The sequence below is a fragment of the Ornithodoros turicata genome, chromosome 2, assembly GCF_037126465.1.
Source record: "Ornithodoros turicata isolate Travis chromosome 2, ASM3712646v1, whole genome shotgun sequence".
NCBI lineage: Eukaryota > Metazoa > Arthropoda > Arachnida > Ixodida > Argasidae > Ornithodoros > Ornithodoros turicata.
Genome location: NC_088202.1, coordinates 4,884,511 through 4,906,942, shown reverse-complemented (window position 1 = coordinate 4,906,942; position 22,432 = coordinate 4,884,511). Strand labels below are relative to the sequence as shown.

At 42.8% G+C, this 22,432-nt stretch overlaps 1 protein-coding gene across 3 annotated transcripts; it reads left to right on the top strand.

Annotated features, from left to right (window-relative positions):
- Window positions 1-7,731: 7,731 nt before the first annotated feature.
- LOC135385150 (uncharacterized) lies at window positions 7,732-22,190 on the top strand. Of its 3 annotated transcripts, none has more exons than XM_064614328.1 (10): window positions 7,735-7,866; window positions 10,390-10,520; window positions 10,967-11,163; window positions 11,434-11,523; window positions 12,155-12,247; window positions 17,875-17,991; window positions 18,294-18,535; window positions 20,215-20,374; window positions 20,938-21,045; window positions 21,929-22,190. In XM_064614328.1, exons 3-10 carry the CDS (start codon window positions 11,157-11,159, stop codon window positions 21,985-21,987), a joined length of 876 nt encoding a protein of 291 aa, XP_064470398.1. In that variant the 5' UTR covers window positions 7,735-7,866; window positions 10,390-10,520; window positions 10,967-11,156; the 3' UTR covers window positions 21,988-22,190. The 3 variants fall into 3 exon arrangements, 2 of the variants coding, with proteins under 2 accessions (XP_064470398.1, XP_064470397.1); XM_064614327.1 differs by having other exon boundaries at window positions 10,326-10,520; XR_010420320.1 differs by lacking the exons at window positions 11,434-11,523; window positions 12,155-12,247; window positions 17,875-17,991; ... (2 more) ...; window positions 20,938-21,045; window positions 21,929-22,190 and having other exon boundaries at window positions 7,732-10,520; window positions 10,967-11,157.
- The last annotated feature ends 242 nt before the right edge of the window (window positions 22,191-22,432 follow it).

Genomic DNA, 22,432 nt, shown 5'->3' with positions numbered 1-22,432 from the left:
TTCTCGATAGTTCTGTCTTCCGACTTTACAGCTTTCTGATAGTTCGGTCTCATGATTTTCGGCCTTATATGATTGCCACTGCTCTTGAACCCCGGATCCCGACAGCCTCGAAATACCCTTATCTCGTGACAGCTTCTCCTTCCAACTGGTTACAAAAAGTGAAGTGTCCATAACCAAAGTATGTTGATATGCAGATTAAGTAGAAAGGAAGAGAGGCAGATAAAAACGACAAAAACATAAGAGAAGGCGACAAATTGTCTTCGATCAAGAATACTTCTTTATTGATACTAAGGTCACAAAATGATCACGATGATCGGGTATGTTTAGGGCAAATCGTGCAACACAGTCCCCAAAGAAAATGACAAAAATATATACAGAGTACCGAGAGGATAGAGAGGTAGCAAGCGAGCTGGTGGTGTAGATCCATAACACAGACAAGCTTGTCTGTGTTTGTCGTTTTTTGTCCCCCCGTCTCCAGTTTTTAATTTAGAGATAACCATATATAATGTAATTGAACCTCTGTATGCAGTAAGCAATCCATGCATGTAATGCAATCCCCTTTCGTGTATTTTTGCTGCAATGACATCCACATACCAGCATGTACCTGCCATAGAAAATTTAGGACCGTATTGCAATTTATTGACCTGTTACAGGAGGGTAAGAAACGAGAAATGTATGTGTGCCAATGGGATGGGCAGTCAGATCTTGCCGCTTTTCTACACGCATACAAATGATAGCTTAAATTGAACTGCGGCTTCCACTCGAAAAACACGTTCTTCCTAACTAACACGACCGTGCCGGCAGTGATACTGAGCGTTGTAATCGAAAAAAAAAAAAAAAAACGTGAGCACTAATAAGTCATATTATGCTGGTCACCTACGATATTATTTTCAAGATTGTGCTCGTTTAGCAGCGCGATACGCTCGACCCATGCTGCTCTGCAACGCACAGGCGACTTCACCCCAGGGGCGGATCAAGAATTTTCCCGGGGGGGGGGGGGAGGGGGTCCGCTATGGACAAGTGCCAGGTGCATGCTGGGATTGATCCATTGAACCCTATGTTCAAGTCTGGAATTGAGGGGGGGGGTCAGGACATCCTGACCCCCCTCCCCCCTAAATCCGCCCCTGCTTCACCCTACCTGGTTCTTCAGCAATCCAAGTACGACTTGCGAAAGCTGCTTGTATTTGCGCGATAACCCTGTGTGCATGCGGTGTTACATTGAAAAATGATATATCATGCTCACGGACAATTTCTGCTAAGTCACAGACCCAAAAAACACGAACATATATGTTACACATTTTCCATTGCATTAGTCGAGGTAACCCGGCTGCAATTACTTTACCAAATATTCGAAGTTTTCTCGGTTTGGGATTTTTCGACTTATCCCCTTCTTGCATACAGGGGTTCAATTGTCAACTGAAGGGAAACTATATACATGCCATCAGCACAAAGCTTCCCTGTCTGTATTTAAAAGAAAACAAAAATGAAAGAAAAGAAACACACGGTGCACCAAATTTATGAACCAGAGCGGGACGAAGAATCTGTTAACAGTAAGCAGAGCAATGTGCTTCCCATGGAGAAAAACGCCATTCCTATACCTAAACGTTGTTCGGCCTAGTTGGGCCGAGCTTGCGAAGAAGAGGGTTCGGCCAAGCTTTCATTGACATCGGCCTTACTCGGGCCAACTGAATACCGCCAACTTTGGGCCAGTATGTGACAGACCGTCGATCCTAACAAACACGGGGACCAGCATGCATTGCCGTTGGGGCCATTGTAGAACCAAGCTTGGTTTCTAGTCGGGCATTAGTTGGCTAGATAGCATCCCATGAGACACCAGCAATGATGGGCCAAGAATGGTCCAAATATAATAAGATTCTCAACCAACCATGGTAGGTATCCCATGCATCTTCTGCACCCCTCTACGCGATATTCTATTCTATAACACCAGTGTGCCTTACAACTGTATCTGGTAGGTGCAAAAATAAAATCCAAAGGTTGAAAGTGCTGCTGCTGGTCGTGTGTGGCCTGTCTTACCATCGTTTTGCCGCTATTGGGATAGATATGTACACGTACCAACCTGCTCGACAGCTGTTATTGTCAAAGGTTATACACATTACAAACGAGTAGGAAATTGAAATTCCTACTCGTTTAAGTAATGCTGTCCGTGTCACTATGGCTCAATGTATGAAGCTGGTTTTCACCTTGTCTGAAAATAATTTTGCAAGCTGAAGAAAAAAATGTAGAAATGGACTTGTATACATCGAATTGAACTACATAGACTAGCATCGTTGCTTGTTGTTTCGAGCAGCAGCTGCTGTTTCGGAGTTTCCTCTCAACGCTGGGCCAATATTGGCCCGCATTTATATGCCGGGGTTTGGGGGTTTAACCCCCCCTCCCCCCAAAAAATGTAACTTTGGTTAGGGCATTTGGAAGAGGGAGATGATAATGAAATCCTCCTCACCCATGTAAAGTCCCCATAGAACTCCTCCACAAATATTTTTGGGCTAGGCCACTGCTTTGAGCCCAACGCAGTTTACGAACTGGCTTCGTAGGTGACAATATGACGACGTCAGCCCAAGTTGCAGCGACTTGTGCCAACCAAATACCGATCTCCGGCAGATTTTAGGCAATTTTCACTTGGACTTTTTGTCTAGCTGGACACAAGGCTATTGAAAGATGAAACATTTCCTTGAGTTTGAAGAACACAGAAGACGACGAGGACGATACAAGACTCAAATACGAACTAAAAAAAAAAAAATGTTATAGAGTACATCAGTTTTCTTGCACTATATTAATTTGTTCATACATGATCATGGTTTTCAATATAGTAGTGTTGTATTGCAGCGAAATTGTAAAAGCTCCTCGTGACATATTGCACCCGGACTGTTTCCACACGCGTGTCAACTTGTATTCTTCGAAATCTGAAGTATTCCTCATATATATTCTTGATACCTTTAACTTTTTACTGCAGAACCGGTTCCGAAGCGTTGCGTGCCTGTACATTAGAAAAAAAGAAAGAGAAAAAAAAGGCGAAAAACAAAAAAAAAAAGAGCTAGTAAAGTGTACAGTTTGGTGGAAGATGCCAGAAAACTGTAATTGCGGGAAGACATTACATAAGAAATAATTGTTGTACATGTATATTTTTCCTTTTATTAAATCGGTTGGACGTTCGGCGTCGTGGTGTATACCTCTCTCTTTCTTTGTGCTGTTTAAACACCGTACCAACTACCCCAAGTGTCTGCCTTACTTTGGATGCATTTGTAAATTTGAAACTTCGTGTGTTTTATTATTCACCTTGTCTGAAAATAATTTTGCAAGCTGAAGAAAAAAATGTAGAAATGGACTTGTATACATCGAATTGAACTACATAGACTAGCATCGTTGCTTGTTGTTTCGAGCAGCAGCTGCTGTTTCGGAGTTTCCTCTCAACGCTGGGCCAATATTGGCCCGCATTTATATGCCGGGGTTTGGGGGTTTAACCCCCCCCCCCCAAAAAAAAAAAGTAACTTTGGTTAGGGCATTTGGAAGAGGGAGATGATAATGAAATCCTCCTCACCCATGTAAAGTCCCCATAGAACTCCTCCACAAATATTTTTGGGCTAGGCCACTGCTTTGAGCCCAACGCAGTTTACGAACTGGCTTCGTAGGTGACAATATGACGACGTCAGCCCAAGTTGCAGCGACTTGTGCCAACCAAATACCGATCTCCGGCAGATTTTAGGCAATTTTCACTTGGACTTTTTGTCTAGCTGGACACAAGGCTATTGAAAGATGAAACATTTCCTTGAGTTTGAAGAACACAGAAGACGACGAGGACGATACAAGACTCAAATACGAACTAAAAAAAAAATGTTATAGAGTACATCAGTTTTCTTGCACTATATTAATTTGTTCATACATGATCATGGTTTTCAATATAGTAGTGTTGTATTGCAGCGAAATTGTAAAAGCTCCTCGTGACATATTGCACCCGGACTGTTTCCACACGCGTGTCAACTTGTATTCTTCGAAATCTGAAGTATTCCTCATATATATTCTTGATACCTTTAACTTTTTACTGCAGAACCGGTTCCGAAGCGTTGCGTGCCTGTACATTAGAAAAAAAGAAAGAGAAAAAAAAGGCGAAAAACAAAAAAAAGAGCTAGTAAAGTGTACAGTTTGGTGGAAGATGCCAGAAAACTGTAATTGCGGGAAGACATTACATAAGAAATAATTGTTGTACATGTATATTTTTCCTTTTATTAAATCGGTTGGACGTTCGGCGTCGTGGTGTATATCTCTCTCTTTCTTTGTGCTGTTTAAACACCGTACCAACTACCCCAAGTGTCTGCCTTACTTTGGATGCATTTGTAAATTTGAAACTTCGTGTGTTTTATTATTCATCTCCGGCTAACCTGACACGATATACTTTCAGTGAATAGCAGCACGACGCTCTTAAGTTGACCACCTGGCCATGTTTTCTACCAAATTCTCCAAATTTCTGGATTTTGCAGAGGATTTGACAAACCCGGATTTGAAATGGGATTTGATTTGGCATGAAAAAAGCAAATAAGCAAGAAAGATGCTTCACTTTGTTTTCCATAATATTAAACGGGCTAGTACTACGGGATGCATACATTACTATGGTTCGCCCTACTTTGGATTGTGCATGTACAGTATGGGATCCGTAGGAAATGCTTTTAATTCAGGAGAGGGTTCAGATTATTGCGGCCAGATGAGTTGCATGGATGTTAGTATAAGCGAGATAAAGTCAAGATTAGGTTGGGATAGTTTGTCGACAAGGAGACAACAGTTACGTTTGCAATTTTCAGATAATATTATTCATGATAAAATTAGTATATGACAAAGGAACCTCCATCGTACATATCGAGATTGATCATTGCAGGAAAATTCAGCCCAACGGATGTATAGAGCTTATTTTTTCGGGGCCTGAGTACCTGTTGTCTTAGAAATGTGTGCTTTTTAATTTTTCTTTTTGTATGCTGTACTTATTGCTTACTTTTATTTGTATGTATTCACGCCACAGTAATGTCGTAAGACGTTGTTGCGTAAGAGCAGAAATAAATAAATACAAAGAAAAAAACTATAATTCTGGATACATAATGACTTCATTGCTTCTCGAAAATAAAGACTTGACTTGAATCCGATTTGTTCCATCAAATCCATATCACGGTGCCTCATGATGACCCGTGATAAACATAGTGGTGATACAAATGCTGACAAATTACAAAGTGCTAATCATGCTTCAGATACACTTTCAACGTTTCGAATATGAGCGGGCTTCTATAGCCATGACGACGCCATGACGGCTTCAACTGGTTTCAACGACTTCAACCTTCAACACACAAACCCAACACACTACAAAGCAGGCAAAAAGTTCCCAGTATTTCAACAACGCGAAAAAGATCGTCCGTGCAACATTCGTGTGAAAAAACAGGCCTATTAATAAACAGTACAACAAAAATAGATGAAATTGAAATAATGGCTTCATTTTTCCCGCGGAGGCAACTAGAATGCAAGGCGTCCCACGCAACAGCCAATGAAAAGTAGGAGCTACATTTTTGCGCGGAAGCACCTGGAAGAGTGAGTGACGCGGCAATGATACCCCTCAGGATCTAGCGTCTTGTCCGCCTCACGAGACCGCCCTTGCATTCCGTCGCCGGAAACGGAAGAGCACAATGCGAAGGAAAGATTTGTGGAAATACGTAAGAGTGTAGCAATATGCAACTTAGTTGCGACGAGAGAATTTGCTCGGACTTGTAAGAGCTAAAGAGAGAAAATATGTGAATGTGAGCGCATTGCATTACGAAGTTGCTGACAGTATGGTGGCGCTCGCGCATGGAATTTTGCTGCAATTTTGAACAAACCGAGTGGCGCGAAGAGCGCCAACAAAATTTGTGCAAGTGTAATGGCCGTTGGAGCGATTGCTAGCTCTTGCCTTGTGAACACCGTCGCAGTTTTCACAAATTTTTTTAGGACATTCCTCTATAATTCACTCGTTTGACAAATACACAATGAATACACAAATCGCTGTGTGCGGGCATCGTCGCGCGCATGGAACATATGATGCAACCGCATCCTCGCGAGCTCGGGCCATCGACAGTGACCATCGAAGTGACCATGCATAGCCGCATAGCCAACGCCTTTTTTATTTCCCTTGAGAATCAGCGTTTGCCAAGTTCTTCGAATGGGAGGACATCCGTCCCCCTCCCCCCTACACACACGCACCCTAATACCCCCCAAATCTGGAACAGACCCCCCTTAAATTTTGTGACATTTTACAATACTTCGTCAAAAGCGTGTAAAAGTACCCCCCCCCCCCCCCCGGAGGAACTAAATTCTGTGCAAACTACTGAGACCATCCCTTTGCTTGCACGACGTTACATCGGAGAAACGGCTCAATGGAGATGTTGTGTGGTGAAGCACATCGGACGTGCGGTGCTATGTGGTGAAGTACGAACCAACAACAACATACACCGGTGTTCATTACCACAAACAAATGCAGTGTACGCCACCATTGAGTCGTGAAAACAGTTGCCGAACAAGATATAAGGCCATAACCCAAAGTATGTATGCTATGTCGATCATACCTCCGTCCTTGATCAAAGTAATGCACCCCCTACGCTGCCTTACTTTTCTGCGTTAAAAGTGATGCCGTACGTCATTGCTTACGTCAAAATGACGTATGGCCTAACACGATGTTGGCTTGTGTCTGCCGGCTAGGGAAAATATAGGGACAACTCATCGATGTAATTTTGTAAAAGTCAAAGCGTAAGGTGTGGCGCCACTGTATCGCTTTGGAAATCTTCACATGCATGTCTACATAAAGGACTCTCTGCAAGTTTTTGCTGAAACTGTAAAGCTGGAAATAAAATGTTCTCATGAACGGCTTTCTCATGAACGTTTCTACGCAGCATTACGATTTCGATTGCGTTTTGCTCCCACATTTATTACATCTTGTACGTAGCGCCACCTCGTTACGTTCTCTTACAACAGAGCATGCCACTGCAAAGAATGTACTTGGAAATGACTTCGCTAGGGACAAATGTCCCTAGAAATGGGCGGAGCGTTCGGGCGGAGCGTGTCGCGTGGACCCAGCCCAAGAGCTCGTGACGTGCAAGTAATGCACGCATTAGTTTCATCGAGAATAGCTCCCCTGCCTTCAGGGAGGTTAGTGGCAGCTCAACGATATTAGGGTGCTACACCGGTGCTCGGCCACAGTAGGAGTAATATATATGTATATATATATATATATTTTTTTTTTGCCTTCTGGTTTCGTCTGCCTCAGTAAGTAGAGGACATTCGCAGGCACCTTCGACGTACACATCACTGCGATTAGCGTGATGAATGCTCAGAAGTGAGATGAGCTTCTAAAACGGTCACTTTGTTGGTGACAGGAAGTCCGTTACAGGTCCGAGTCCCACACATCAACACACAATATTTACCTCACTAGCTACGAAGGTTTTGAGAGAGACGACCGCATGAAAACATAAATCTCCTGCGCGCAGCCATTTTGCCACACGAATGATACGCGCAACTACGTTGGGCTGCCTGGTGGCCGAAAATGTTGCTGCGCTAAAAATGGATCTAAGTGGTTTCGCAAATGTATAAAAAGATATGACTAGCGCAAATTTTGTAATAAATGTAACTGAGGATTTGTTGATGAGAAAAATGGCATTTCTTTATGGTATTTTTTTACTTTTTCGGTTTTGCTGTCTGAGTATCGTTGGCTCGTGGATAGGCCGCCATTACACGTGAACTGTTGTGGCGGTTTTGCTTTGTTACAACGGTTTCGATACGTGGTGCACGCCGTTCTCATTCCTGGCGTCAAACCATACCGCAACTCGGATTCTGTCATGAACAGAGGTAACCTCCTCTAGTTAGTTAACCGCTACGTCTCGAATAATGCCAAAACAAAAAGGACGAACTTTCCGCCGACACATTCAAAAGCGCGTGGAAGAAAGCATTGAGCTCGTTGAAAGTGTCGGTATCGATTCTTATGAACCGGGCCACGCTAGCGGTGACAGAGACTCAACGCCTGAACTGTCGTCTGATTCAGATACAAATGTAGAAGGTCTGGCTAGCGAGTCTCCAACTAGCCCGGCTGACTACAGAGATCTAACGCCTGAAATACCGCGTGTATTAGACACAGACGTGGAAAGTTCTGACAGCGAGTCTAATTCGAGCAATGATAGAGACGTAGAGGCTGATGTACCATCCCTGGGCTTCAACGTCTCGCCGTATTCGTTCGTAGAGACTGACTCCCAGTCGGGTTTGTCGGGGTCACCGCAACGAGATGATGCTGTGCGAGCGAATCCTACGCTAAGAGACGATTTGCGTGACTGGAGTCTCGAGTTTCTCGTTACACGCGATGCTTTGACCGCCCTTCTGAAACGGCTTCGCAACCATGGCCACCCTGACCTCCCGTCCACCTCGAAGACACTTCTCAGTACTCCTCGTGATTCATCACCTGTAATATCACTGAGTGGGGGTAGATATTGTCACTTCGGTTTGGCTGCTGGAATTCGTCGTAGCCTGACGGGTATTGCAGATGTGCCAGCTTTAGTGGAAATCATCCTAAACGTAGATGGGCTTCCATTAGCGAAGAGTGCACTCGACCAATTTTGGCCAGTTTTATGCAGGGTTGTTGGCTGTGGTTCTGGAGACCCATTTCCAATTGGTGTTTTCTATGGTAAGAGCAAGCCACTAGATGCAAATGCTTTCTTGCGTCCATCTGTTGATGACATCAAGCAGGTGCTTGAACAGTCTGTTTCCATTAATGACAGGACTGTTGCTGTGGCATTGAAGGCCCTTGTCTGTGATGCCCCCGCAAAGTCCTATGTGCTGTCTATCAAAGGGCATACAGGGTACTATAGTTGTACAAAATGTGTTACCGCAGGCGAATATTTGAAGGGCCGTACCTGTTTCCCTGACTTAAATGCAGAACTTCGTACTGATGAGTCCTTTAGAAGCCGGAGCCAGGAATGCCACCACACAGGTGTCTCAATTCTGGAGGAGCTGCCAATGGACCTTGTAGCACAAGTACCGCTTGATCCCATGCATGTGATTTATCTTGGGGTGTGCAGGAAGCTGCTACTCCTGTGGTTTCGATCCCAGAATCATTTGTTTAGCAGATCAGTACAAGGAGACATTTCGGACAAACTTGAGTCATTGCGAGCTTTCACCGCAGCAGAGTTCAATCGAAAGCCACGTCGTCTTGACGAGGTTGAACGGTGGAAGGCCACGGAATTCAGGTTTTTTGTCTTGTATGCGGGCCCGGTTGTCCTAAATGGTGCACTTCCACCAAGCTTTTACAAGCATTTTCTGGTACTTCACTGTGCTATCAGTATCCTTTCATCACATACCCCCAGCAGTGAACTGATGGACTATGCGCACCAGCTTTTGAAGCATTTTGTGGAGTCTTTCATTATTCTCTATGGAAAAGCCCATGTTTCACACAACGTACATGCTTTGCTCCACTTGACCTCTGATGTGAGACGCCATGGCCCATTGGAGGAGTGGAGTGCTTTCCGCTTTGAGAACTTCATGCAGAAGCTAAAAAAGCTCAAGCGAAAGCCAGAAAAACCACTTGAACAGCTTTATAACCGCATCAGCGAGGAGAACAGAATGCCGGTCTCCGTTTCGGTTAGGTTGCCTAGGCTCTTATTATCAAGAAGACACACAGAAGGCCCACTTCCACTTGGTTGCAAGGGACCACAGCACAAAAAAGTTGTCATTGACAAACTTGTACTACGCACGAAGGAGCCTGACAACTGTTGTGTGATGCTTGACGGCAGCATAGTTCAAGTAGAAAATGTAGCACACACAATGTCAGGTTCATGCTGCTTGGTGGGAAGAAAGTACCTGATCAAGGATGACTTCTACACTAAACCATGCCGCTCCTCGCTACTGTCTATTTATGTGGTGTCCCAGCTGTCCTCCTTGCACGTTTGGAAAATTAGTGACTTGAAACGCAAATGCATGAAGTTTCCTTTCGATGGGAAGTTTGTGGTCTTTCCTCTTCTGCACACATTCTAGAAACCCTTTTGCAGGTGCCGCAGACTATGGCCTGCTTTTGGCATTATCTCAGTTTTTGTAGTACTGTATGGTATTTTTCTATGTTTTCTTGGATTTGTTTCGGATGGCTTCCTACGCGAGTCATCCACGTTTGTCTTGCATACCATTTTCTGGCCTTATTGATAATGTTGTGTACCATGTCCTGGGTTAACTGTCTGGTGCTGACAACCTGTTGCATCATAAACAAGACACAGGGAAAAGAAATTTGTTCTTGCCACATTTATCGCAGCTTGTGTACTTTTATGCAGACGGCCGTTCTTTCGCAATAGTCAGATTTACTGACGAAAATGATGAGGTGGCCGTTGTCCCCAGCAGTTGGATCGTTGATAATCACTGCATGTGGCCACCAGTGAAAAGCTCTCAAATCCCAAGTCTTGTAAGGAGATCTGTTCATCCGATGCCAAACTGGGCTGAGTGCCCATGCAAGCCTATGGAATGGTTTGGTAAGATTACCATTGCTTCTGTTGTTTACCTTGTTGGTTGGTTAGTAAAAAGTAAACTGCATCTAAATTAGGTGTGTTATTTATATTAATAATACTAGTTTGATAAATTATTTAATATTATTAGTATTTAATAAAATTAGGTTTTAAATAACGGTGTGCTCTCTTAGACTTGGCAATAAAATTCTCATTAATAAAGTGACCAAATAGTGACGATAAAGTGGCAGCAAATACTGAATGAAGTGATGAAGCACAAGCTAATTGGTATGCGTACATTACGGGTAGAAAAGTCAATCAATGCTTTATGGGAAAAAAGTCAAATGATCCGATCCTATTACAGAACAGTTATATATATATATATATATTACAGAACAGCAGAAATATCCTGTGCGTTACTTCTTGTGTGCTTGATTCAGGAGGAATTGGAAATCGAATAATTTTTTTTAAAGGATCATATGATGAAGCAAGGATAAAACTTCCATTTGCTGTGGAGACCTCAGACTTGTGTACAGAGAAGGTACTACCGCCGAAAAGGAAACGTGCAAGGCGTCGAATTTCCTCGGGCGATGATTCTGATGAACTCTCAGATTCTGGTCTTCCTCTGTTTCCCTCACCACCTTATTCTCAACGTCACACAGGATGCCGGGTGCGAACACTTAACGTAACGTGTGGTATTCATTTCCCAGTGATAAAGACGTTCAAATATGTAGCATTGTTGTAGAGTACGTGCTTAACCCCCATTACATTTTCTTCCCGGCTTCCGGGCTGAACTTCTGACATGTTTTATTCAAGAATAGGCTAAGGGCAGTTGTGCAAAGGGGCATCACATAGCGAAATATCCTACAGGACATACATATATCCTAGACAGGCCATTACCAGCATGTCAGATTTGAGCTGATCATTTTGTTCTTTGTAGTGCTGTCCAGAAAGGAGAAAAGAAAGGATACTACAACTCATGGCTCATCCTTAGGTCAAACATTGGCCACTAAAGACTATGCAGGTGCAGGTAAGGCAGTTTGCAAAATGTTTCTTGTCATTTACCACACTTCGAACTTTTCCAGGTTAACTTGAACTGGAAAATGAGAAAATTTTGCCTAGCTTTTTAGTACTTCATCTGGGAAGACAGTGATATTGTGTTATGCTTCCCAGTGAATTATTTTTACTTGTCCTGCCAGCATTAAGAAAGCTGAAGCATGTTTCAAGGCTCCATTCTTTTACATTTGGCTGTTGCTTTGTTGACGCTTACATTTGTTTTGCTAGAAGTCCTAAGAAAAATGCTTGGCACGCTCTAGCATTCATTGTTATTGTAGTATCGCCAGCAAAAGAAGCCAAAGACACCAAGCTACGCGAGACATGCATAACATTAAACTTACTGTTTTCTACGACTCCGCTTCAGTTATAGTCTGCGCATGGAATGTGTTAGACTGCCTTTCCTGAAAGATACCTTGTGGTTCTTAAGGAACGAGCATACGCATGTGAGCAAGACTTGATGCGCCATAGAGTCACCCTGTCTCCTTCTGACCGTCGTTTCAAACTATTATTTTCAGGGTCAGCGTCTTAAAAGCACAGTCATTAACTTTTCACCAACTGTCAGGAGCCTGTCAGCCTCTCATAACCTCTCAATTACTGGCTTTCAGGTCTGTCAAGCTGGCAACATCCAACAGCGGACGATACTGATCCTGCCGCCATCCAGTCAACTACAAAGAATCATCCTTTTCGAACTGGCAAAGGTGCTGTGCCCATTAATGAGAGTTTTTATGTCTACAGTATACAAATTGTTTAAAATCCAGGATAATGTGAAGTTGTCAGGGAATTTTGAGTTATTAAAGGGGCACTGAAGTACAAAAATATCTCTTCGCTCTATGAAAGATTTGGTCATCATGAGAATAATGCAAAAGAAATGAGATTCACGCATTCTGCTGCTTGTAGTTAAAATGTGAATAAGGGTGCCAGTTTGGAGGCTCCTCTGTCGTTCCTTCAAATCGGCGCAAAACGTCAAGGGTATGATGATGAATCTACAGGCGCACGCGGCACCTCTATGATAATCTAGTCTGCTCCAATGTCAACCGCTACGTAACTAGTTTCTTCATCATAATTCATGGTGACTTTGACTGTAATTCATCCAGTGTTGTTTACGCTGTTCAGTACAATGCATGTCAAGCACAATATGTAGGTCAAACCAAAACATCTTTTCGGGTCAGCTTCAACAACCACCGGTTGGACGTTAACGAAAAAGTCAAATCTTCCTGTTCCTCATCATTTCAAACAGCCTTGTTATTCCGTAAATGATGTCGCCCTTTCTATTCTTCAATCAAATTTGGGTAGAGGCATGGCATCACTCCTCGGAGAAAATTCCTGAAGGTGACGCCTGCCATGTGGTGCACCTTTACCAATCTTGACGTCACTCCAAGAACTTAATTAAGCCATGTGCTGCATTGTAACATTTCAGTACTGATGAAGACAGTGCCACTGTCTAAACGTCTACCTTTCTTTAAAACGTCTCATAATGTATTATAATCTTTGTGTTAATTACCTACTAAACTGGTTTTTGCTAATTTTTCTGTAATCTGTAATTCATGTCGCATTTTTCTTTTATTCAACTTCGTAGCCGTCAGATATATGAACCCATATATATCTATATATGTGTACACATATACAAAAGTAAAATTATAAGACATGGACGACATTACAGGAAAGTTAACAAAAACTAATTTATTTAACGGGTAATTTAACACATAGATTATATTATGCTATGAAACGTTTACAAGAAAGGTCGACGTTTCGACAGTGGCACTGTCTTTGTCAGGACAAAAGAGAGTGCTATTGTTGAAGTGTCGACCGTTCATTTAAACGTTTCATAGCATATTATGATACGTATATGTTAAATTACCCGTTAAATAAATTAGTTCTTGTTAACTTTTCTGTTAGTCTGTCATCCACGTCTTATTATTTTACTTTTATTCAGCTTCGCAGCCATCTGATATATTAATCTCTTTAACCTATATATATATATATATATATATATATATATAGACTACAAGTAATGAAGAGACTTGGGAGGCCGTATAAGGGTTAAAAACACTTGCTACTTTTATTACATTAATAATTAAGGGGGCGCTAGGAATAGATTTACAGTTAGGGGTCGACGTTTCGGCAGTCAGCGCTGCCTTCAACAGAACTAAACTTGGAAATAGGTGACAAGGGCTTATATACAAGGGAAAGGGGGAAAATGAGAGGGGAACAGTGCACATGGGGCGGAGTTGGTGATGTTGCAGGAGCATTGTTGCTAATGGTCCATTGAGCACTTGCAGGAGCGTTGGCTGTCTTCCAGGAGAGTTCTCCTTGGTCGTCTGATAAACCTGAAATGGTAACAGAGAGACGGCAGAAAGAACGAAAGAGGGTCGGGGGACTTGGTCTAGGAGCTAAGGCTGCGAACTGTAGACAATACGTCGGGGTCTTCGTTTATCGTGGACTGGAATTTGTGGATTAGGAATGATTCACGCTGTTGCCTGCTATGGTCTGAGGGGAAACCAGATTGTAAGATGTACACGTGGATGTCCTTGAATGAGTGGCCGGTTTGATTGAAATGACGCGACACAGGGAGATTTGGTTTCTTAGTAATATCGGACCTGTGATTATTAAAACGAATTCGGAATGATGTTGTAGTTTGGCCGATATATTGTGCTTTGCATGCGTTGCATTCCAATAGATATACTACGTTGGATGAGTTGCAGTCAGAAGTAGTTTTGATTTTTACTTGGAAGTTGCTGTTTGTGCTTTGTACCCTGTCTGCAGTCTGCATTACAATACAAATTTGGCATCTTCGTCCGTTGCATGGGCGGCAGCCTTCGGTTGTTGGAGGTGGCTTATTGACTTTTGCGTTGACTAAGTGGTCTTGAAGATTCCTTGCACGATGATATGCTATGCGAGGCGGTTCTGGGAATATTTCTCCAAGGCGCTCCGACTGTGTTAAAATTGGGTGATGACGTTTCAGTATGTTTTTAAGGTTAGGGATCGCGCCATTGAAGGTGACTGTAAGATTAACCCGCTTGGGGCGTTCGGGGCGTGTTGAGTTTTTTAGAAGTTCACTGCGATTAGTACGGTGGGCTCTACATATCACGTCCTTCACGAGATCCTGGGGAAGTTTTGGCTGACCAGCGTGTTTTGAAGATCGTTAAGGTTTGCGTCCTCTTGGGAACAAATGCGCCGGTAGCGGAGGGCCTGACTGTACGGGATGGCCAATTTTGTATGTCGGGGATGGCAGCTGTGAAATGATAGGTACTGTTGGGAGTCAGTCGGTTTTCGGTACGTGCCCATGGCTGTGCCGTTAATTTGAATGTAATGCCTGTTGTCAAATTCAAAATTATTACATGTGAGTATTAGAGAAATTAGTGTTTCTATGACAGCAGAGTCGTACGGTTTTTCAGAAAATTTTTCATATGCTACGACAGTGGCATGGATGCCGTCATCGTGAGGAATATTGGTGTAGAATGAGGTAACATCGAGTGTTACAAGCAGGGAACCGATCGGGACTTCGATATCCGAAATTATTTGCAGGAAATGGTTCGTATCCTTTATGTATGACGGGAATTTTGGGGGGATGTCTTTGAGGAGGTGGTCAACGAACGTGGAGATTTTTTCGGTTGATGTGCCATTTGAAGATACTATGGGGCGACCGGGATTTCCTGGCATATCCAATGGCACACTCGTAACAAATCTGTACCGAAAACCGACTGACTCCCAACAGTACCTATCATTTCACAGCTGCCATCCCCGACATACAAAATTGGCCATCCCGTACAGTCAGGCCCTCCGCTACCGGCGCATTTGTTCCCAAGAGGACGCAAACCTTAACGATCTCCAAAACACGCTGGTCAGCCAAAACTTCCCCAGGATCTCGTGAAGGACGTGATATGTAGAGCCCACCGTACTAATCGCAGTGAACTTCTAAAAAACTCAACACGCCCCGAACGCCCCAAGCGGGTTAATCTTACAGTCACCTTCAATGGCGCGATCCCTAACCTTAAAAACATACTGAAACGTCATCACCCAATTTTAACACAGTCGGAGCGCCTTGGAGAAATATTCCCAGAACCGCCTCGCATAGCATATCGTCGTGCAAGGAATCTTCAAGACCACTTAGTCAACGCAAAAGTCAATAAGCCACCTCCAACAACCGAAGGCTGCCACCCATGCAACGGACGAAGATGCCAAATTTGTATTGTAATGCAGACTGCAGACAGGGTACAAAGCACAAACAGCAACTTCCAAGTAAAAATCAAAACTACTTCTGACTGCAACTCATCCAACGTAGTATATCTATTGGAATGCAACGCATGCAAAGCACAATATATCGGCCAAACTACAACATCATTCCGAATTCGTTTTAATAATCACAGGTCCGATATTACTAAGAAACCAAATCTCCCTGTGTCGCGTCATTTCAATCAAACCGGCCACTCATTCAAGGACATCCACGTGTACATCTTACAATCTGGTTTCCCCTCAGACCATAGCAGGCAACAGCGTGAATCATTCCTAATCCACAAATTCCAGTCCACGATAAACGAAGACCCCGGCGTATTGTCTACAGTTCGCAGCCTTAGCTCCTAGACCAAGTCCCCCGACCCTCTTTCGTTCTTTCTGCCGTCTCTCTGTTACCATTTCAGGTTTATCAGACGACCAAGGAGAACTCTCCTGGAAGACAGCCAACGCTCCTGCAAGTGCTCAATGGACCATTAGCAACAATGCTCCTGCAACATCACCAACTCCGCTCCATGTGCACTGTTCCCCTCTCATTTTCCCCCTTTCCCTTGTATATAAGCCCTTGTCACCTATTTCCAAGTTTAGTTCTGTTGAAGGCAGCGCTGACTGCCGAAACGTCGACCCCTAACTGTAAATCTATTCCTAGCGCCCCCTTAATTATTAATGTAATAAAAGTAGCAAGTGTTTTTAACCCTTATACGGCCTCCCAAGTCTCTTCATTACTTGTAGTCTATTTGTTTTCGCGTCCATCTGTACTCAGTTATACATTCATATATATATATATATATATATATATACAGGGTGTCCCAGAAAATGTGTCATTGAGTTATAATAAAAAAACTACGCCACCTAGAATCACGCGGTCAACAGCATTTGTTCTTATTAGGTTTTTGCCACCTCCTAATGTGACTGTCACGTACTCAGAGTTCGATTATGTAAATATTTGCGAACTGAACTCTGAAATTTTCCAAGTAAAGGTCACTTTTTTAGCCCACCAATATGAAGAGCGTAACAAATTCACTCAAATTCATGATAATTGACGGTGATACTCACGAGCTATCCCATCGGAAAAAATAGCCGAATATCATGCTTTTCGGAGCATCGGACCATAATGCGCAATGACTTTTTGAGCGCAATCGCTGTCAGTCCGACGAAAGGAGGTTCTGAAGCCAGCCCACAGGGTGATAGTAGAAAAAGTAACAGTTCCTAAAATTGGAAGAGGGAAAGTCGGACGTGATAAGCCGCGCCTGTGTTATCTCTTTCTGCGATGTCGGGGAGGCCTGGCTTTCCAACCTCCTTTCGTCGGACTGACAAAGATTGCGCTGAAAAATTCATCGTCCGCTATTCTGTGCGACTTCCGTAGAGCATGATGTTCGGCTATTTTTTCCGATGGGATAGCTCCTGAATATCCCTGTCAATTATCATTAATTTGATTAAATTAGACATGCTCTTCACATTGGTGGGATGAAAAAGTGACCTTTATTAGGCAAATTTCCGAACTTAAGCTTGCAAAAATTTGCATAATTAAGCTTACGTTACATTACATTCACAACAGGAGGTGACAAAAACCCAGTAAGAACAAATGCCATTGACTGCATGACTCTAGGTGGTGTAGTTTTTTTATTATAATAAAGGGGGGACACCCTGTTTATAGATGTGTGTGTGTTTTTATTCATTTTTATTTTTCTTTCACTTTTGAGTTCACTTTACACGGGTGTAGAAAATTTCAAGTATAAAAACATTGAATGGCTGTAACAGTGAAAGTAGTGCATTCCATTTGCTCTTATATTTGGAAAGAACCCAAGCAAGGAAGGAGTAATGGTTAATTGCAAAAAATGGCAACTGCGCCTTTGGGAACTGCCCTGTGACAGTCATTATTTTATTTTTTTGCTCGATAGACTAAGCACACAGAAATATCACAAAGCAGTCAGAGTCGAATGAATAACAATCGATGCAAGAAAGAAGTTGTTCTTCAGAATGACCTGTTTGCTGATGGCCGTCATCATCAGTAACCCAGATTTCTTTTTTTTTTTTGATACCCCATCATGGTTCCTGTAATGCTGGCCTTATAAATGCAATATACTGCTTACAGAACCATCGAGCCAGCGACGCTCGTTACTGACGCTTAGTAGCGAAAGTGTAGTGGAGGACACTGAACTTAGCAGCACCGCATCAACAGCGAAGAAGCACTCCACTGGCACTGCCACAGGTGTTGTGCTCCTTACCTACACATCTTGCATCCACATTGCTATCACTATCAGAACATTAATTAGGAGTCTTTCTTGCTGTAGAATGGTTCAAGCAAGAAACTTATCACTTGTTATTACTCAAATTGTTCATTGAGTTGTTAAATTGGGGATAGAAACGCATTGTCTGTTATGTGAAATTGACTGGAGTTGTGAGCTTCTCTTGAAGTGCAAAATTCGTTCACGTTGTGTTTAGTTGCAAAGCTGCGTGACTGTACTTCTGTCTTACATGGTTAGTGGCTCATTACTGGTGCCCTGTTTCCAGATATGCAGAAGGAGACGCTGAGACTCCTGAGGCGAATTGAGTTGGTGCAAGATACTATGGTATCAAAACTTGAGCTGATGCAAGAGGCCGTGTCGTCCCAACTTGACATATTGCTGGCACGGATGTCAAAGCAGCCGGATATCATCGAAGATGATGTTGAACCAGTTCCCTTTACCTCATTGAAGGATTTTCAGGACTTTGACAAGTCACTTGGACAGTCAGCTTCAAAGCGGAAGGCACTCGTAAGACATGAAATAGCTCTGATTTTGATTTCTACCTACTTTGCTTTTTTCTGTGGTGCCTGACACTGCAAAGAGGAATTATTGTTGAATCACTGTATAGCATGGTTGCTCTTTTCATGATACAGTCCTTACTGTTAGGTGTAGTATCTGTAAACAGGTTACTAGCCTTTCTTCTAAAAACTACACAGTCAGGATGTGGTGACATCATTATGTCCATACATACAGGGTATTAGTAATTCTGGATTTTGCAGCTACTGAATACTAAATATACTGAATTGCTGCTAGTCTCATTTATTTGTTAGCTAAGAAACATCAGGTGCTTCCACAGCATCACTTACTGAACAGACCCAGTAGCTAAGCAGGGAGCCCTGTAGTAATTCCATTGCCACTGCATGCTGCACAAATGTGCTCATAGAGACCCACTATGTTACCTTGTAAGACACCGTACTAAAATACTCCAGTGTAAACTTGGGGAAAGTATAGCTGAGTACTCATATGTACAAAAGCAACAGTCTTAAGAGTGCGCAACGCGATGCAAAATTGTCACAAAGTTGCAGCTACACCGAGCGTACTCGCTGTTTACTTGTCATAGAAAACAAATTTTCCGAAAAATATGTCGGGTTCATGGGCCATTCTTCCTGCTCACCTGCCATCCTAAAAAGCTTGAATCTCAAGGATTCTGACACTTCACCTGGCCCTGTTACAGAAGAATGCTCCCCCCCCCCCCCCGAATACTCAAACATGGCATCTCCGCCTGCTGCCGCCACGATACTGCAGCACTTACGAATAAGGCGTATCGGGTTTAAAAATGTCAATGACATAGCCACCATTGCCCTCCAGGGGTTGTTTGCATAAAGCGGTTTGAGATTGATCTCTCACACGAGTTCGATGTCAAGCTCGTACTCAGCGTTTGAACCGGATGCATAAAGCAAATTTGAGAGAAAAGATGAGATCGCGCTTGAGCACGTTCTTGTGTAGAGTTCTCAGATTTTGAGACAGGTAACTACCATGCTGAAATGGGTTCTCAGTTTGAGGATGGCTGTTCTGCTTTCAATACAGATGGTATAGCTTCTTGATCTGCCACTCGCATGTAGCTGCATTTGCTTTGTAATGGGCTGGTACATTGTGTTTCGTTGAGGTTGTTGTCAAATTGAAAATTACTGACCTAATAACATCCATTCATTTGTCAACTTAACTTGCCAATTCTAACCTGTCTGTCTAATTTGGGTTCCGTTTCACTGCCGCTCAACCACTGAGGGACAGCTACGAGATACAGACGACATGTAGTCCTCTCCATAATGTAAAACAACAGCGCACACGAGGCTTGGTGTCCATTTTATTAAACAGAAGGGCTGTACAATCTGATGAAGTTACTGAAATATCTGTGTGGAGGAGAGAGGACATGCGATGAAATAGTGTCCCTGCTGTGTATCTTCAACAGCAGCTATCGTTTAGTGATATGCGACGTAGATAATAGTTGCTGAGCCCATCATTCAATATCTGTTCACATTGCTTTCACATGCACAGATGTGTTTTCAGGGAACCATGAATACTCGCGGGTATTTGACTTGTGAATAGCAGTGAATGTGAATAGCAGTTTCATGATTGATCTGTGCTTGCCATTGACCAAGTGCATGGTGTTCGTCATCCTGATCATCTCCTTCTTAACGTTCTTGCAGAAAAACAAGTGGAAAAGATACGGAGGACGCAGTGCGAAGGACGCCACAACAAGAATATTGAATATGTTGATGCTGGACAATGTTGCCGTTAATTACAGTTGGGAAGGCAAGAAGGGAAAGTCGAAGTTTAAAGATCTGTGGTGCTGGGCAGTTATGCGTGGTATGAACTTCTACTCTTTGCATTAATAGCATTGTAAGGTTTGTTCCATTTCGGTCCTCACGTAACCCTAAACTTCCTGCATGTCTCCCGTACATATATCCGTTCTCCCTCTCCTCTCGTGAGAGTGCACACACAGTTCTGGTCCCGGTGTCCCTCACACTGCCCCCCTTAATAAGTGCATCCGTGATGCATAAGCCGGTGACAAAATACACAGGATAGACTTTTGTTCAATGTGCGAAGAAGTACACTAATTGGTCACCTTGAACATTCTTGATATCAAGGTGAATAGTCATCATTGTCTTATAATTTAGATAAACTTTGTGGCTCCTAGAGGGTTAAATCAGTTGTCAGCAACCATATGTGCGTCACTAATTGTTTTGCCCCCAGAGGTGCCTTACATTGTCACAGTAGCAGCAGTTGTACCGTCGCACAAATGGTGTCTTTGTATCCTGTTTTCTGTGCAGCTCACATGTTGCTGTCATGTCGCTCTACAAATGTACTGTAGAAAACAAGGTGAATAATCACAAATGTTTTATGGACTATATTTTTCTGTTCGTTAATAGAAGCTTTGAGAGAGAATAAGAATTTTGGAGGCGCTTCTGACTACGAGGGAGAACAAGCCATCAAGTCGTGGCTCCGCCACGCGAGCGAACGTCTCTACAAAAAGAACCGTAAGTATAGATCCCATGTCTTGTTTGGCATCCTGCCTTTGTTGTTTCATAAAATGAAGCACTGTGCTTTTTGCTGATGTTTCCTGAATATCATAAATGGGACTTCCCGAGGCACAAGCCAACTTCATTGAATCAATGGTGTGCCAGTATTTGACATTTCAAATACTTGTCAAATAGTTTTCATATTTTATTCATATTTGAAAGTTTCCGATTTCGAATATGCTTTACAGCCATGACATTTGCCTGCAGCTCAGCATCACTTCATGCGGAGAAGCCCACTATAAATTTCATCCATATTCAAGGTGCAACTTTAGAGATACACATGTACTATTCGTATTCACAAATTTCTATATGTACAAACCTGTATTAGTCTGGTAGTAAACTGTCAGCAAATGCAGCAAAATGGTTTTCTTGCTTTGTGTGTGTGTAGGAAAATAAAAAGTCTTACATTTTTTCACAATTTTTTAAAGAGTAGTTAGTTTCCCCATACTGAGCAGAATTGGAATTCTCTAGTGTGCCGTGCGGAAATCTGAAAAGTCTGAGAAAGAGTTGACAGCAATTTGTGTTGATATTATTTGCTTTGCTGTAACTCCTGCTAGGGTCACTGGGCCTGCAGGAGTATTAGAGAAAATAGAATCATGTGTTACCTGGCATTTTGCATGCTTCCCTTTCCTACTACTTCACATAAGCAAGGCTTTGTAACTCTCTCTAATGTTGCAGCGGGATGTAAATTTCACCTGAAGTGACCATTGAATAGTTCTAAGAGAAATGGGGAAAAGTTATTTCACGCTTAAATATACTAAGTCTTTAAACTTCTGACCCAGATTGACTAACACAGGAACTGTGTTATGTGCATTGTTTATAGTCTGTTGTTGTCTTTCAGGTATGGGTGAAGCGGATTCCGGAGGTGATCCCGATTCCCCGAATTCCGGAGGCCACTAGTTGGACACTCATCTTTTGGGCGAACTTCTCAAAGTTTTCGTGTCTTTTTCGTATCCCAGGATGACACGGGGGAGTTTTCCAGCCACAGATTGCAGCTCTTACACAGCCGTGTCCAGTTATTCTGGTCCATAAAAAATGCATAATACAGGGTGTCTCAGTTAAATCCCCGGGCTAAAGAATTTGCGAACGGGTGCACCAATCGAAGAACTTTCTTTCTTAGAAGTACCTGCCTGATACTACCTACAAACTGCGCACCATGTGAATGAGTGGGAGGCAATCATTATCTAAATAAAAATTCAAATGAGTTTTGTGAAAACATAACTTCTAAATCAGGGTGCTGTCAGCATTAAAATGGGTACTACACCTTTTGGATAAAAATATGGGACCAAAACCGGGTCATTTGTTGCAGTAACTGGTTTTGGCTTAGATTTTGTCACGGTGAAGC

What these genes read in the sequence shown, in the direction of transcription:
- LOC135385150 (XM_064614328.1), top strand. An exon ending in TAAAGACTATGCAGGTGCAG is followed by an intron (nt 11,524 to 12,154) that starts GTAAGGCAGTTT and finishes ACTGGCTTTCAG; the next exon opens with GTCTGTCAAGCTGGCAACAT. An exon ending in GTGCTGGGCAGTTATGCGTG is followed by an intron (nt 20,375 to 20,937) that starts GTATGAACTTCT and finishes GTTCGTTAATAG; the next exon opens with AAGCTTTGAGAGAGAATAAG.